Source organism: Mauremys mutica, chromosome 14, assembly GCF_020497125.1.
Source record: "Mauremys mutica isolate MM-2020 ecotype Southern chromosome 14, ASM2049712v1, whole genome shotgun sequence".
In the NCBI taxonomy this organism is placed as follows: domain Eukaryota; kingdom Metazoa; phylum Chordata; order Testudines; family Geoemydidae; genus Mauremys; species Mauremys mutica.
The window spans coordinates 3,192,483-3,210,714 of record NC_059085.1 but is presented as its reverse complement, the minus strand read 5'-3'; the positions used below and the strand labels follow the sequence as shown (position 1 = coordinate 3,210,714).

General features: G+C 54.5%; 1 protein-coding gene across 1 annotated transcript in view; it reads right to left on the bottom strand.

Annotated features, from left to right (window-relative positions):
- Window positions 1-5,357: 5,357 nt before the first annotated feature.
- The window catches only part of WDR59 (WD repeat domain 59), a 117,468-nt gene continuing 104,593 nt past the window's right edge, over window positions 5,358-18,232 (bottom strand). The window contains exon 26 of the mRNA XM_044986897.1: window positions 5,358-5,518. Coding sequence (XP_044842832.1) covers window positions 5,505-5,518 — 14 coding nt within the window. The 3' untranslated portion in view covers window positions 5,358-5,504. The remainder of the gene's footprint in view (window positions 5,519-18,232) is intronic.

Sequence of the window (18,232 nt, the reverse complement as noted above, 5' to 3'; positions counted from 1 at the left end):
CTATAGCTGCCAAACCAGAATCTCTCCCTCCATCATCAGCTGCTGGGAGAAGGACGGAGCTTCCTGCCTTGTCTACCCCAATCCAGAGTCTCCTGGCTGCCACTGAAGGGGAGTTCCAAGCCCTGCCTGTTTGAGCCTCCTCTCCCCGCAGCCTGCCTGTCTCTCTCTCTCGGAAATCACGTTCTTTGGAGCAGGACAGGTGAGTGCCTGGATTGGCAGTGGCTGTGAGAACCCCGGGGTGCATCACCCACTTCCGCTACCCCAGAGTGCCTGGGTGTGCAGCTTTAGCCTTCTCCCAGATGCCTGCGCCAGGCCAAGAGTTCCCAGCTCAGTGCTGGTTCTGAAGGGCGAAGATGCTCTACAGCAGCTCCATCCCTCAGCCCTTTGCTCCTGCGCCCCCAGAGCGGGGTACTCTCAGCTCTGCAAGGGCAGGGAGGAAGGAGGCAGTGACCCACACCATCCGTCCATCTACTGGACGCAGGGGGTATGAACAGTGCTCCGCTTTGTCCGGAGCCTGCTGCTGCAACACAGAGGGATGGGGATAAGCAGAGAGGGAGCTCACTTCACCAGGTGGATGAGATCAGGGAGCTCCCAGGCAAGAGTGATAGTGCCCCATGGGGCACAAACGGGTGAAAGTAGGTGAGAAATGCAGCCTGGCTGGGCCACAAGCCATCCACCTTGCCAGCAATGGTCCCAGAACACCTCAACTAGCAGGAAAGTGCCTCAGAGTGGGCAGCTGTGGACCTGGGGAGACCTCAAGATGCAGGAGGCTTGGAGATTCCCCTCTCAACCCCCATGGACATAAAGGAGGTTTGGAGTGGCCATCAGCAATGGAAAAGTGAGACCATATGGCCTTGGGCCTCCACATGCTGCCTGGAGCTTCCCTGCTGTTCCCCAAATGGCTGCAAGGGCTCCAGGGGAGAAGCAGCCCTCCCCTCCCCTCCCCCACCGCCTCTCGCAGGCACTGGGTGGGGATCTACGCCCTTACCTTAAACCTCCAGCCACAGCGTGGGAAGCTGCAGCCATAGGGCCGCTCTGCATCATGCACCCTCATGTGTTTGAGGAGTGTGGCCTTCAGGACCAAGGTGCATGGCATGCACGTGGTCAACAAGCCCCTCCTTGGAGTAATACTTCTGGGCACAGTGCAGGCACTTTAAGACCATCCGTCCATAATCAAATGTTCTCCCCTTGACAGTCTCTGTGGTCAGGATGAAATGAACGTCCATGCCTGGATCAGCTGGCTCGTTGTCTGGGATCTCAGGGCCCGGCACCGTCTCAGGGCCAGCAGGCGAGGCTGGACTGGCAGCGGTGCCACCCCATGTGCTGAGGTCCCACGCCTGCAGCTGGTGAAGGGTTCGATAGTGGTACAGCAGGACGGTGTGGGAGGAGAAGGCTCTCACACACAGCTCACAGCTGTAGACACTGCCACCCTGCACATCTGGGGGAGAGAGTCAGACACACTAAAGTGGAAGCACTAAGAAGGCTCATGGGGGAGTCTGAATAGAGGGTCTCTCAGCCCCAGGGCAGCCAAGGCTTCAGCAGGGGTTTGCCTGCCTATGGCTAACCTATGCATGCGGAAAAGGCCTTTCGGACTCCAGGGGATCAATCAAGCCGGGCTGGTTACGAAGCGTCCACTTGGATGATGCAGCAGAGGCGGCAGCCCAGCGAGGACTCAGCTGGTGTCATGGGAACACACAGCCCAAGGAGAGTCAGGGAAGGGTTGGAAAATGGAGAGTTATGGGCAATGTTCCTTCTGTGCTTCCCCTGCTCAGAGGCAGGTACTGCACCTGCTCTGTTCACGGCAGCCAAGTGCTGCCATCTAATCTGCCCTTGTTAGCCTTTGCAGTCAAGGTCATGAACTATTTCACTCTGAATCAATTTAAGAGGCAGGCACTTTCCACTTTAGTGATCAACGGCTCCATGTCTAGTTGGCAGCCAGTTTCAGTGCCCCAAGGGTCCGTCCTGGGGCCGGTTTTGTTCAACGTCTCCATTAACGATCTGGAGGATGGCGTGAACTGCACTCTCAGCAAGTTTGCAGATGACACTAAACTGGGAGGAATGGTAGATACGCTGGAGGGTAGGGATAAGATACAGAGGGACCTAGACAGATTAGAGGATTGGGCCAAAAGAAATCTGATGAGGTTCAACAAGGACAAGTGCAGAGTCCTGCACTTAGGACAGAAGAATCCCATGCACTGCTACAGACTAGGGACTGAATGGCTAGGCAGCAGTTCTGCAGAAAAGGACCTAGGGGTTACGGTGGACGAGAAGCTGTGTGAATCAACAGTGTGCCCTTGTTGCCAAGAAGGCTAATAGCATTTTGGTCTGTATAAGTAGGGGCATTGCCAGCAGATCGAGGGATGTGATCATTCCCCTCTATTCGACATTGGTGAGGCCTCATCTGGAGTACCGTGTCCAGTTTTGGGCCCCACACTACAAGAAGGATGTGGAAAAATTGGAGAGAGTCCAGCAGAGGGCAACAAAAATGATTAGGGGGCTGGAGCACACGACTTATGAGGAGAGGCTGAGGGAACTGGGATAGTTTAGTCTGCAGAAGAGAAGAATGAGGGGGGGATTTGACAGCTGCTTTCAACTACCTGAAGGAGGGTTCCAAAGAGGATGGATCTAGATTGTTCTCAGTGGTGGCAGATAACAGAATAAGGAGCAATGGTCCCAAGTTGCAGTGGGGGAGGTTTTGGTTGGATATTAGGAAAAACTTTTTCACTAGGAGGGTGGTGAAGCACTGGAATGGGTTACCTAGGGAGGTGGTGAAATCTCCATCCTTAAATGTTTTTAAGTGTTAGCAGGGAGGGATAGCTTAGTGGTTTGAGCATTGGCCTCCTAAACCCAGGGTTGTGAGCTCAATCCTTGAGGGAGCCATTTCGGGATCTGGGACAAAAATCTGTCTGGGGCTTGGGTCCTGCTTTGAGCTGGATTAGATGACCTCCTAAGGTCCCTTCCAACCCTGATATTCTATGATTCCAGGGGAGAGGGGTATTCAGGAACCCAGGGGGTTTGAACTAACACTCCCTGACTGTGCAGCAGCCCCGCCTCCAGCAGCAGAGCCTAGTCTTCACTACTGGCGGTGAAGCATGAGAAGAAAAAAGCCCAGAGTGACTCTCAGCTCTGGGACTGAGCACGCAGGGGTGGCAGTGCATGTGCTCTGAATTCAGTGAACAAGGCCTGCTCTACCCTACAGAGTGGGATGACGTAAGACTTAACTAACGACATAAGCATCTACATTGAAATTTCATTCCCAACGATATAACTCACCCATTGCACTAACTTAGTAACTCCACCTCCACTAGAGGTGTAGAGTCAACGTTGATGTAGTTAGGTCAGTGCAGACATTGCGTTGCTTACATCAACTATTGCTGGCTTTCAGAAGTCATCCCACACTGACAGTACAAGCATGCCTGGTGGGGACATGCACCGCCGACACCAGGAGCAAAGCGGAGACACACAAGCCATGTAATAACTGTGGCGGCTCTATACTGATGTAAGCAGGGGCGGCTCCAGGCCCCAGTATGCCAAGCGCATGCTTGGGGCGGCATGCTGCGGGGGGCGCTCTGCTGGTCACTGGGAGGTCCACCAAAGCGGCAGGACCAGCGGACCCTCCGCAGGCACGCCTGCGGGAGGTTCACCGGAGCCACAGGACCGGCGACTGGCAGAGCACCCCCCGCGGCATGCCGCCATGCTTGGGGCGGCAAAATGTCTAGAGCCGCCCCTGGATGTAAGTTAGGTCAACTCAGTTTCAGTGTAGACATGGCTTGACTTACGGTGGGTCTTGTGCAGAATGAAGGGCTTTATCTCCGAGAACTGGTGCAGACATGTCCCGCGCACCAAGATATCATGCTCCAAGCTCCTACCAAGGCCCAGGCCTGCACATGAGAGGAGACAAAGCAGCAGGACCCTTACCTCTGGGCAGGGAAACTGCTAGAGAGAGTCTGCTCCTGCAATAGCCATGTTACTTGGAAGAGACTGCCGGACATGGATGGGCAACAGAGGTTTCCCTGCCTCCTCCCCATGGCTGTGAGGAGCCACTAGTAGCTATAAAGCACTAGATGCATTCCTAAGCAGTACTGCCCTCCACTGCCCCAAGAGCCAACAGGGCTGGAAGATAAAAGTCCCAGGCTTTTCCCCCTGTTCTTCAACTGACTTCTTTGTACACAGAAAGTTACCAATACTAGTTACGGGTCCCCTCAGCCACACCATTGATTTTCACTGGCCCTTTGGTCTCTCCTGTGATCTCAAATGCTCTCCCTGCAGCAATGGGAAGGAAGAAGCCACCTGATTGGAACACAGAGTCAGGATCCAAGCCCTGAGGTATGTGAGGGGGAGGGAGGGAACCAGTACCGAAAGGTCTGTAGCCATCCCCCTGAACGTGGATTAGAACCCAGGATTCCTGAGTCTCAACATTCTTCTACTGTCAGCGGAATGGAGCAGGGGTCCAAGGGAAAAGCTAGCAGGGGATCATGTCATCATGCACACAAGGAGGCTGAACTAAGTTTGCACAGGCAACCTGAATTCTGGCATATCCAAATTTCTAAGTGCTTGACTCTGCAACCTTAACGAATTCTTAATGTGTGTGTGGGGGGGGGGAGGGATTAAATGTATTCTGTTTACAGTAACAGTGCTCTTTTGGTGACAGAATGTCAGTGCATGGAAGAGAGGACCTCATGGATGAATATTACTCTGGGTGCTGGCTCATTGCAATACTGGCATTCCATATCCTAAGTCAGGGGTGGGCAAACTACAGCCCGGGGGCCGCATCCAGCCCTTCAGACATTTTAATCAGCCCCTCGAGCTCTGGCCAGGGAGTGGGATCCGGGGCTTGCCCCACTCCACACGTGCCATGGCTCCACACAGCTCCCACAGCTCCCATTGGCTGGCAACCACAGCCAATGGGAGCTGCAGGGGTGGCGCCTGTGGACGAGGCAGCGCACAGCGCCTCCTGGCTGCGCCTCCGCTTAAGAGCTGGAGGTGGGACATGCCACTGCTTCTGGGACCTGCTTGAGGTAAGCACCACCCGGAGTCTGCACCTCTGACCCCTTCCCGTGCCCCAACCCCCTACCCCAGCCCTGATCCCTGTCCTGCCCTCTGAACCCCTTGGTCCCAGCCTCCTCCTGCACCCCAGAGCCTGCACCTCCAGCTGGAGCCCTCACCCCCACACCTGCACCCCAACCCCCTGCCCCAGCCCAGAGCCCCCTCCCATACCCTGAACTCCTCTTTTCTGACCCCACCCTGGAGCTCAACCCCCAATTAGGTGAGCATTCATGGCCTACCATATAATTTCCATACCCAGATGTGGCCCTCGGGCGGGCCAAAAAGTTTGCCCACTCCTGCCCTAAGTGTACAGAACTCAGCCTGGCACTTGCCTCTCCTGCTGGGCTGGGTATTGGGAATGCCACTCCTGCAACAGCTGGTGACGTGCCGCAATTTACTGCTCTGCTGAGCCTGCTTGGACATCACCATTATCCTTCTTCAGGCAAATCCCGGTGCTGCTACTCATCAAAGCCTGTAGCGTAAAAAGCACAAAATGAGGCCCAACTTTAAAGACATATCATCATAGGAGACAGTTTGATAAATAGGACTCATGTAGGTAAACAGCAGCACCAGTCAAAGTACAGGGTAGGTACTGTGCATGTGTCCCCCACACAGCTGGACTAATACACTGCAATTCTGACCTGTAGTGTCCTCTGCAATTCTGTTCCTGGGTCTCCACCCACAGCTATAATAGGCGCACCTCAGTTCTGATCTACAGCAAACCTCCATCAGCAGAAGGGCAGAAGAATGGACATGGGGAGGAAGGGTAGTGTAGATACCAGTCTAATAGGTGATACTGGTGGTAGAATGTCTGTGCCTAACTGGGTAAAGAATGTCAGTGAAGCCAAACGGCAAAAATTAAGATGTCTGTGCACTAATGTGAGGAGCCTAGGAAACAAAATGGAGGAATTAGAGCTACTGGTGCAGGAAGTGAAACCGGATATTATAGGGATAACAGAAACATGGTGGAATAGTAGTCATGACTGGAGTACAGATATTGAAGGCTATGAAAAGACAGAAATAAAGGCAAAGGTGGTGGAGTAGCATTGTATATCAATGATGAGGTTAACTGTAAAGAAATAAGTAGTGATGGAATGGATAAGACAGAGTCTGTCTGGGCAAAAATCACATTGGGAAAGAAAGCTACTAGAGCCTCCCCTGAGATACTGCTTGGGGTGTGCTACAGACTGCCAGGATCTGATTTGGATATGGATAGAGACCTCTTTAATGTTTTTAATGAAGTAAACACTAATGGGAATTGTGTGATCATGGGAGACTTTAATTTCCCAGATATAGACTGGAGGACAAGTGCTAGTAATAATAATAGGGCTCAGATTTTTCTGGATGTGATAGCTGATGGATTCCTTCACCAAGTAGTTGAAGAACCAACAAGAGGGGATGCAATTTTAGATTTGGTTTCAGTGAGTAGTGAGGACCTCATAGAAGAAATGGTTGTAGGGGACAACCTTGGTTCGAATGATCATGAGTTAATTCAGTTCAAACTAGATGGAAGGATAAAGAAAAATAGATCTGGGACTAGGATTTTTGATTTCAAAAGGGCTAACTTTAAAGAATTAAGGAAATTAGTTAGGGAAGTGGATTGGACTGAAGAACTTGTGGATCTAAAGGCGGAGGAGGCCTGGAATTACTTCAAGTCAAAGTTGCAGAAACTATCAGAAGCCTGCATCCCAAGAAAGGGGGGGAAAAAAATCACAGGCAGGAGTTGTAGACCAAGCTGGATGAGCAATCATCTCAGAGAAGTGATTAAGAAAAAGCAGAAAGCCTACAAGGAGTGGAAGATGGGAAGGATTAGCAAGGAAAGCTACCTTATTGAGGTCAGATCATGTAGGGATAAAGTGAGAAAGGCCAAAAGCCATGTAGAGTTGGACCTTGCAAAGGGAATTAAAACCAATAATAAAAGGTTCTATAGCCATATAAATAAGAAAACAAAGAAAGAAGTGGGACCGCTAAACACTGAGGATGGTGTGACAGGTTGGATCACAGAAACTCCCCTGGGAGCTGCCAACCGATGTGCCAAGACTACTTCTATCCCTGCCAGCTTAGGACTTCAGCACCCTGTCTTGCCGAGCCAGACACTCTTGTCTACTTCAACAAAGACCCAGAGTCTGAATTACCTGCCCCAAAGCTGCAGGTTTACCTGAAAACAGCTCACAGAAGTGTGCTTGTCTTTAGCACCCAGATGCCCAACTCCCAATGGGGTCTAAACCCAAATAAATCCGTTTTACCCTGTATAAAGCTTATGAAGGGTAAACTCATAAATTGTTCACCCTCTATAACACTGATAGAGAGAGATGCACAGCTGTTTGCTCCCCCAGGTATTAATACATACTCTGAGTTAACTAATAAGTAAAAAGTGATTTTATTAAATACAGAAATTAGGATTTAAGTGGTTCCAAGTAGTAACAGACAGAACAAAGTAAGTTACCAAGCAAAATAAAATAAAATGCGCAAATCTATGTCTAATGAAACTGAATACAGATAAGATCTTCACCAGTTCCAGAATGCTCCCTTTTACAGACTAATCTCCTTTTAGCCTGGGTCCAGCAATCACTCACACCCCCTGTAGTTACTGTTCTTTGTTTCAGTTTCCTTTAAGTATCCTGGGGTGGTGGAGAGGCTCCTTCTTTAGCCAGCTGAAGACAAAATGGAGGGGTCTCCCAGGGGTTTAAATAGACTCTCTCTTGTGGGTGGAGACCCCCTCCTCACCCTGTGTAGAATCCAGTCACAAAATGGAGATTTGGAATCACATGGGCAAGTCACATGCCCATGCATGACTCAGGACCTGCAGGCAGCAGTCATTACCCACATGCTACCTTGAATGTCCTCAGGTAGACTTCTTATGTGGATTGGAGTCTTCCAAGCTCTTTTGTCTGTTAAACGCTTCTTCATTGAGTACATTCCTTTCCCAAGAAGTGACCAAATATTCTAACTAAGGCTACTTAGAAATCAAGCAATTATACAGCCAATGTTCATAACTCTGAACACATAAATGGTGCCTGCATACAACTAGTAGATAACCAGTAGATCAAAACCTTTACATAGATATGTTACACGGCATATGTAGCAAAACTCTATTCCAGTTATATCATATATACATTTACAAGCACCCCCATAAAGCCTTATGGGATACACTGTCACAGAATGGAGGTTAAGGATAATTTAGGCATGGCCCAATATCTAAACAAATACTTTGCCTCAGGCCATGGCTACACTTGCAAATTTGCAGCGCTGCAGCAGGGTGTGAAAACACACCCTCTCCAGCGCTGCAAATTGCGGCGCTGCAAAACGCCAGTGTGGTCAAAGCCCCAGCGCTGGGAGTGCGGCTCCCAGCGCTGTACGTTATTCCCCACAGGGAGGTGGAGTACAGACAGCGCTGGGAGAGCTCTCTCCCAGCGCTGGCGCTTTGACTACACTTAGCGCTTCAAACGTTTAAGGATAATGGTAGGATGAGAAATGGAAATGAGGATATGGAGGTAGATATTACCACATCCGAGGTAGAAGCCAAACTCGAACAGCTTAATGGGACGAAATCGGAGGGCCCAGATAATCTTCATCCAAGAATATTAAAGGAACTGGCACGTGAAATTGCAAGCCCATTAGCAAGAATTTTTAATGAATCAGTAAACTCAGGGGTTGTACCGTACGACTGGAGAATTGCTAACATAGTTCCTATTTTTAAGAAAGGGGAAAAAAGTGATCCGAGTAACTATAGGACTGTTAGTTTGACATCTGTAGTATGTAAGGTCTTGGAAAAAATGTTGAAGGAGAAAGTAGTTAAGGACATTGAGGTCAATGGTAATTGGGACAAAATACAACATGGTTTTACAAAAGGTAGATCGTGCCAAACCAACCTGATCTCCTTCTTTGGGAAGGTAACAGATTTTTTAGACAAAGGAAATGCAGTGGATCTAATTTACCTTGATTTCAGTAAGGCGTCTGATACGGTTCCACATGGGGAATTATTTGTTAAATTGGAAAAGATGGGGATCAATATGAAAACTGAAAGGTGGAGAAGGAACTGGTTAAAGGGAGACTACAACAGGTTGTACTGAAAGGTGAACTGTCAGGCTGGAAGGAGGTTACTAGTGGAGTTCCTCGGGGATCAGTTTTGGGACCAATCTTATTTAATCTTTTTATTACTGACCTTGGCACAAAAAGTGGGAATGTGCTAATAAAGTTTGCAGATGACACAAAGCTGGGAGGTATTGCTAACACAGAGAAGGACCAGGATATCATACAGGAAGATCTGGATGATCTTGTAAACTGGAATAATAGTAATAGGATGAAATTTAATAGTGAAAAGTGCAAGGTCATGCATTTAGGGAGTAATAACAAGAATTTTAATTATAAATTGGGGACGCATCAGCTGGAAGTAATGGAGGAGGAGAAGGACCTCGGAGTATTGGTTGATCACAGAATGACTATGAGCCGCCAATGTGATATGGCCGAGGTATTTCCAGCAAATATAAGGAGGTGTTAGTACTGTTATACAAGGCACTGGTGAAACCCCATCTGGAATACTGTGTGCAGTTCTGGTCTCCCATGTTCAAGAAGGATGAATTCAAACTGGAACAGGTTCAGAGACGGACTAGTAGGATGATCCGAGGAATGGAAAACCTGTCTTATGAAAAGTATCAGAGAGATAGCCGTGTTAGTCTGGTTCTGTAAAAACAGCAAAGAATCCTGTTGCACCTTATAGACTAACAGACGTTTTGCAGCATGAGCTTTCGTGGGTGAATGCCCACTTCGTCGGATGCATCCAACGAAGTGGGCATTCACCCACGAAAGCTCATGCTGCAAAACGTCTGTTAGTCTATAAGGTGCCACAGGATTCTTTGCTGTCTTATGAAAGGAGACTCACAGAGCTTGGCTTGTTTAGCCTAACCAAAAGAAGGTTAAGGGGGGATATGATTGCTCTTTATAAATATATCAGAGGTATAAATATTAGGGAGGGAGAGGAATTATTTAATCTTAGTACCAATGTGGACACAAGAACAAATGGATATAAACTGGACACTAGGAAGTTTAGACTTGAAATTAGACGAAGGTTTCTAACCATTAGAGGAGTGAAGTTCTGGAACAGCCTTCCAAGGGGAGTAGTGGAGGCAAAAGACCTATCTGGCTTTAAGACTAAGCTTGATAAATTTATGCAGGGGATGGTATGATGGGATAGCCTAATTTTGGCAATTAATCATTGATTATCAGCAGGTAAGTATGCCCAGTGGTCTGTAATGGGATGTTAGATGGGGTGGGATCTGAGTTACTACAGAGAATTCTTTCCTGGGTGCTGGCTGGTGAGTCTTGCCCACATGCTCAGGGTTTAACTGATCGCCATATTTGGGGTCGGGAAGGAATTTTCCTGCAGGGCAGATTGGCAGAGGCCCTGGAGGTTTTTCACCTTCCTCTGCAGCGTGAGGCACAGGTCACTTGCTGGAGGATTCTCTGCAGCTTGAGGTCTTCAAACCACAATTTGAGGACTTCAATAACTCAGACATAGGTTAGGGGTTTGTTATTGAAGTGGATGGGTGAGATTCTGTGGCCTGCATTGTGCAGGAGGTCAGACTAGATGATCATAATGGTCCCTTCTGTCCTTAAAGTCTATGAGTCTATTAAAAAGTGGACCCCACTTGAGGCTGGAGAATAAATCGTTCACATTTTCTTTTTAAAAAGTCAACTTTGCATTAAGCAAGACTAAGACCACAATACAGAAAGTCACAGCTCATGCTTCAGGTCAGAAGACTGTTGCCCACGGGCATCGGGAAGCAATTCCACCCAACGTACAGAATTGCACAGCTAGCCAGTATGGGTTCCTTTCATCCTTCCTTTGAAACATCATGCAGCAGCCAAGGCAGGATGCTGACTGAATGGACCCAAGGTCTGATTCAGTACAGCAACAACTTTGGATTTGTACAGTGCTCATGCTCAGAGCCCCCAGAGCACCTTGATAAAAGGCAAACTAAATTGCTGGAAAGGCAAGCTGACCCATTACTCAGCGGATCCAGGAACTGCTGCAAGGTATGTATTGATGGATCTTTCAATTTGTACAGTGCTAAGATATTGTGGGGATGGGTATTTTAGTACACCCTAACCCAACACCCTTAACTAATAATCCCCTTTCTTCTCCTGCCCACACACAAACTAACAGAAATAAAAGCGGCTTCAACTTGGTCTGGAGGACTGCGAAAACTAGGGGAGAGCACTCGGGTTTATGACAGTGAAGGCCCTGTCTTTTTGAGATTATAGTCTGGGATGGGCAGAAGATCCACCCACACTGATCTCAAGTGCTGACTGGAGATAGGACCAGACTTCCTAACAGACTGGCTGCTGTCCTAACCTATCAACAGTAAAGCCCTGAAGATTGCTAGTGTAGATATCCCCATCTGCAGCCAGTGCAGACTGCATGATGTGGGATTCACCAACCTCTGCATTTTTAGAGTTACCACGGCAAGGTCTACACCCAGAAGGAAGGGTCATGGCCACAGTTTTTCAAGAATGAAAAAAAACCTCTTTTGACCACCACTGGGACACATCTATTTTCAGAAAAGTGATCACCTTTGTCAGCTCCTAGCTATGACCGCATCCACCTAAATCACTCAGAGCAAAACCAACAAGGGAAAAGGCAGCCACCAACCAGGTGAGATCCTCCAGGCATGAGACAAATGCTGTGTAGAAACGTGAGAAGCTGAGTTTTCAGACCCACTAGCTGTTTACCAGAAACCTCTTTTCCAAGAGCACCAGCCTGGACTGTCTCTGAACATGATTCTCTGCTGACATCTTGTGGTACTAGGCTTAGGAGTCTAACCTGGAAAACCCAATTCTCCTAAACTTCCTTTTTATGTTGTAGGTCTAGGGCTCAGCCTCTTTGCATTAAAGAAGGGAACTTGACTTTTCAGCTGGAGAGCTCAAAACAATTGATAGAGATGGATACACAGCCCCATTTTTATACAGGGAAACTGAGGCACAGAGAGGCAAACAGAGGACCAGATAGTTTAGCTGGGGGGTGGGGTGGGGTGGGAAGAGAAGCTGTGGAACTACCAACCACATGATTTGACTCAGAGGCCTGGAGAACTTAACAGGAGGCGGATGAGCTGGGGTTAATCTGTAGAACTAACCCACCACATGATTTGACCCAGGAGCCCAGCAAGGGGCTGAGAGCTGGTAATCATTTGAACCACACGTTTTGACCCAGGGGCATGGAGAATTTAGCAGATGAGAATGGGGAGTGGTTAACCTGTGGAACTACCTGCCACATGATTTGACCCAGGGACCAATCCCCTAGATCTGTTTATGTAGGCCCTACCTAAATACCCTGTTTATATAGCAATGAAAGAAACAAGGGGCTGTGGGAGGGGTGTATTAAAGGGTGACCCCCCAAGAGGGCACTGAGGATTCAGTGGGATGCTGCATCCAGCACCGAGTATTTATCCACAACTCCTATTTATCTGAGGAGCAAAAACAACTATTGTAATAAAACTTCAGTGCCATTTCTTGCCTTAAAAAAATAAAAAAGTCCACACAGAAAGTCAGTGACAGAATAAGGAAGAAATCAGACACATGACTCTGTTCTGTCCTGCATCCTTAAAAACAGCAGAGAGGAAAATTCTTTCAGCATTAACACCCCAGGCCCTGATTCTCAGGAGTGCTGAGCAGCTGCAGCCGCCCTGACTTCAAGCAGAGCTGTGGGTGCACAGCACCCTGAAAAATCATGCCCCAGAGGTACCAGCAGAAGTGGTTTTCAGACCAGGTAGTTCTGGTAGCGTCCCGACAAAGCCTGGCCCAGCTTCACGCAAGCACTGCAATGAACAACCTACTCAAGTCAGTGAGACTACGGGGGCGGGGGGGGGGGGGGCTCACAGTGACCCAGAACAGCCCCCCGGAGTCCGCACGTGCAGCCAGCCCAGGCCGGGCTGTGCCCCGAGGCTGAGGGCCCAGGCCCGGGGACCCGTCCACTCGGCAGCAGCTGAGGGTTGGTTACAGGCGGACGCCGGCAAGGGCCGTCCCGGGCTCACACAGCCCTGCTCTGAGGTAACGCGCCTCGCTGCCCCGGCGCGGCCCTCGCGCCCGGGCTCTCCGCCGCCAGCTCAGCAGGCGGGGCACTGTCCTGGGCCCCGCACCTGGCGGAGCCGCTCAGGCCGCGCTGAAAGGCGAGAGGGACGTTTCCAGCCAGGCCGGTGACTGAGGGTGAAGGCGGGGCGGGCCCAAGCGCTCCCCTTGAGTAGCCCGCGGCCACCTACCGCCTACGGCGGCCGAGCGCTCTTTATCCCCCTCCAGGCTAGTCAACCTGGGGCCAGGCACTTCCGGTTCACACAGCTCTTCTTCCGGGTCATGTCTGAGCCGGTCTCCGCCCGAATGGGGCGGGGGCCGAGGGGCCGCCCGGCGCATGCGCTGAGGACCGCGCGCCAGGGTTTGTGCACGAGAGCCTGCCTCGGGGCGGGGGCGGGGAAACTTTTTGGCCCGGGGCCGCATCGGGATTGCGAAACTGTAGGGAGGAGCCAGCAGGGAAGCGGGTGCGTCCCCAACCAGCCCGGCCCCTCCCGCTTCCCGCTCTCAGAGTGCCCGACCCATCGAACCCCCCCACCCGCTCCGTGTCCCCTAACTGCCCCGCCCCCTATCCACACCCCGCCCCCCGACAGCCCCCCCGAATCTCACACCTATCAACCCCCCACCCCGCTCCGTGTCCCCTAACTGCCCTGACCCCTATCCACACCCCGCCCCCGACAGCCCCCCCACATCTCACACCTATCAACCCCCCGAGCCGCTCCTCGTCCCCTAACTGCCCCGACCCCATCCACACCCCGCCCCCGACAGCCCCCCCAAATCCCACACCTATCAACCCCCCCACCCCGCTCCGTGTCCCCTAACTGCCCCGCCCCCTATCCACACCCCGCCCCCGCCAGCCCCCCCGAATCTCACACCTATCAACCCCCCACCCCGCTCTGTGTCCCCTAACTGCCCCGCCCCTATCCACACCCCGCCCCCGACAGCCCCCCCAAATCCCACACCTATCAACCCCCCACCCCGCTCCGTGTCCCCTAACTGCCCCGCCCCCTATCCACACCCCGCCCCCCGACAGCCCCCCCACATCTCACACCTATCAACCCCCCACCCCGCTCCGTGTCAACTGCCCCGCCCCCTATCCACACCCCACCCCCCTGACAGCCCCCCCGAATCTCACACCTATCAACCCCCCACCCCGCTCCGTGTCAACTGCCCCGCCCCCTATCCACACCCCGCCCCCCGACAGCCCCCCCGAATCTCACACATATCAACCCCCCCACCCCGCTCCGTGTCCCCTAACTGCCCCGCCCCCTATCCACACCCCGCCCCCGACAGCCCCCCCAAATCCCACACCTATCAACCCCCCACCCCGCTCCGTGTCCCCTAACTGCCCTGACCCCTATCCACACCCCGCCCCCTGACAGCTCCCCCGAATCTCACACCTATCAACCCCCCACCCCGCTCCTCGTCCCCTAACTGCCCCGACCCCTATCCACACCCCGCCCCCTGACATCTCCCCCGAATCTCACACCTATCAACCCCCCACCCCGCCCTTGTCCCCTAACTGCCCTGACCCCTATCCACACCCCCCCCCTGACAGCCCCCCCGAATCTCACACCTATCAACCCCCCCACCCCGCTCCTCGTCCCCTAACTGCCCTGACCCCTATCCACACCCCACCCCCTGACAGCCCCTCCGATTCTCACACCTATCAACCCCCCCCCCGCTCCGTGTCCCCTAACTGCCCAGACCCCTATCCACACCCAGCCCCCCGACAGCCCCCGAATCCCACACCTATCACCCCCCCCCCCCCACTCCTTGTCCTCTAACTGCCCCGACCCCTATCAAAACCCCGCCCCCCTACAGCTCCCCCCGAATCTCACACCTATCAACTCCCCCACCCCTCTCCTCGTCCCCTAACTGCCCCGACCCCATCCACACCCCGCCCCCTGACAGCCCCCCCGAATCCCACACCTATCAACCCCCCCACCCCGCCCCTCGTCCCCTAACTGCCCCGACCCCTGTCCACACCCCGCCCCCTGACAGCTCCCCCGAATCTCACACCTATCAACCCCCCCACCCCGCTCCTCGTCCCCTAACTGCCCCGCCCCCTATCCACACCCCGCCCCCTGACAGCTCCCCCGAATCTCACTCCTATCAACCCCCCCACCCCGCCCCTTGTCCCCTAACTGCCCTGACCCCATCCACACCCCGCCCCCCGACAGCCCCCCCATCTCACACCTCTCAACCCCCCCACCCCGCTCCGTGTCCCCTAACTGTCCCGCCCCCTATCCACACCCCGCCCCCCGACAGCCCCCCCACATCTCACACCTATCAACCCCCCACCCCGCTCCGTGTCTAACTGCCCCGCCCCCTATCCACACCCCGCCCCCCGACAGCCCCCCGAATCTCACACATATCACCCCCCCCCCCCGCTCCTTGTCCCCTAACTGCCCCGCCCCCTATCCACACCCCGCCCCCGACAGCCCCCCAAATCTCACACCTATCAACCCCCCACCGCGCTGCGTGTCATCTGCCCCGCCCCCTATCCACACCCCACCCCCCTGACAGCCCCCCCGAATCTCACACCTATCAACCCCCCACCCCGCTCCGTGTCAACTGCCCCGCCCCCTATCCACACCCCGCCCCCGACAGCCCCCCCGAATCTCACACATATCAACCCCCCCACCCCGCTCCGTGTCCCCTAACTGCCCCGCCCCCATCCACACCCCGCCCCCGACAGCCCCCCCAAATCCCACACCTATCAACCCCCCACCCCGCTCCGTGTCCCCTAACTGCCCTGACCCCTATCCACACCCCGCCCCCTGACAGCTCCCCCGAATCTCACACCTATCAACCCCCCCACCCCGCTCCTCGTCCCCTAACTGCCCCGACCCCTATCCACACCCCGCCCCCTGACATCTCCCCCGAATCTCACACCTATCAACCCCCCCACCCCGCCCCTTGTCCCCTAACTGCCCTGACCCCTATCCACACCCCGCCCCCTGACAGCCCCCCCGATTCTCACACCTATCAACCCCCCCACCCCGCTCCTCGTCCCCTAACTGCCCTGACCCCTATCCACACCCCTGCCCCTGACAGCCCCCCCGATTCTCACACCTATCAACCCCCCCACCCCGCTCCGTGTCCCCTAACTGCCCTGACCCCTATCCACACCCTGCCCCCCGACAGCCCCCCCGAATCCCACACCTATCAACCCCCCCACCCCACTCCTTGTCCTCTAACTGCCCCGACCCCTATCTACACCCCGCCCGACAGCTCCCCCCGAATCTCACACCTATCAACTCCCCCACCCCTCTCCTCGTCCCCTAACTGCCCCGACCCCTATCCACACCCCGCCCCCTGACAGCCCCCCCGAATCCCACACCTATCAACCCCCCCACCCCGCCCCTTGTCCCCTAACTGCCCCGACCCCTATCCACACCCCGCCCCCTGACAGCTCCCCCGAATCTCACACCTATCAACCCCCCCACCCCGCTCCTCGTCCCCTAACTGCCCCGCCCCCTATCCACACCCCGCCCCCTGACAGCTCCCCCGAATCTCACTCCTATCAACCCCCCCACCCCGCCCCTTGTCCCCTAACTGCCCCGACCCCTATCCCCACCCTGCCCCCTGACAGCTCCCCCGATTCTCACACCTATCAACCCCCCCACCCCGCTCCGTGTCCCCTAACTGCCCTGACCCCTATCCACACCCCGCCCCCTGACAGCTCCCCTGAATCCCACACCTATCAACCCCCCCACCCCGCTCCTCGTCCCCTAACTGCCCCGACCCCTATCCACACCCCGCCCCGACATCTCCCCCGAATCTCACACCTATCAACCCCCCCACCCCGCCCCTTGTCCCCTAACTGCCCTGACCCCTATCCACACCCGCCCCCCTGACAGCCCCCCGATTCTCAGAGCTATCAACCCACCCTCCCCGATCCTCGTCCCCTAACTGCCCTGACCCCTATCCACACCCCGCCCCCTGACAGCCCCCCCGATTCTCACACCTATCAACCCCCCAACCCCGCTCCGTGTCCCCTAACTGCCCTGACCCCTATCCACACCCTGCCCCCCGACAGCCCCCCCGAATCCCACACCTATCAACCCCCCCACCCCGCTCCGTGTCCCCTAACTGCCCCGACCCCTATCCACACCCCGCCCCCTGTCAGCTCCCCCGAATCTCACACCTATCAACCCCCCCACCCCGCTCCGTGTCCCCTAACTGCCCCGCCCCCTATCCACACCCCGCCCCCTCACAGCCCCCCCACATCTCACACCTATCAACCCCCCCACCCGCTCCGTGTCCCCTAACTGCCCCGCCCCTATCCACACCCCGCCCCCCGACAGCCCCCCCGAATCTCACACCTATCAACCCCCCCACCCCGCTCCGTGTCCCCTAACTGCCCCGCCCCCTATCCACACCCCGCCCCCCGACAGCCCCCCCGAATCCCACACCTATCACCCCCCCACCCCGCTCCTTGTCCCCTAACTGCCCCGCCCCCTATCCACACCCCGCCCCCGACAGCCCCCCAAATCTCACACCTATCAACCCCCCCCTCGCTCCTTGTCCCCTTTGTGCCCCGCCCCCTATCCACACCCCGCCCCCCGACAGCCCCCCCGAATCTCACACCTATCAATCCCCCACCCCGCTCCTTCTCCCCTAACTGCCCCGACCCCTATCCACACCCCGCCCCCTGACAGCCCCCCCGAATCTCACACCTATCAACTCCCCCACCCCGCTCCGTGTCCCCTAACTACCCCGACCCCATCCACATCCTGCCCCCTGACAGCCCCCCCCGAATTCCACACCTATCCAACCCCCATGCTCCCCGTCCCCTGACTGCCCCCCATCCAACCCCTCCCTGTCCCCGACTGCCCCCCAGAACCTCCTGCCCCTTATCCAACCCCTCCTGCCCCCTTAGCATGCCGCTCAGAGTGGCAGGAGCTCACAGCTGTGCGGCGCCAGCCATGCCGCCCATAGCACTGGTGGCACGTTGCGCTGAGGCTGCAGGGGAGAGGAAAGAGCAGTGGAGGCTAGCTTCCCCGGCCAGGAGCTCAGGGGACAGGCAGGACGGTCCCATGGGCCGCATGTGGTTCGTAGTTTGCCCGCCTCTGGCCTAGGGCCAAAAGAAGCAACACTTTGCTGCCTCGTTAGAAAG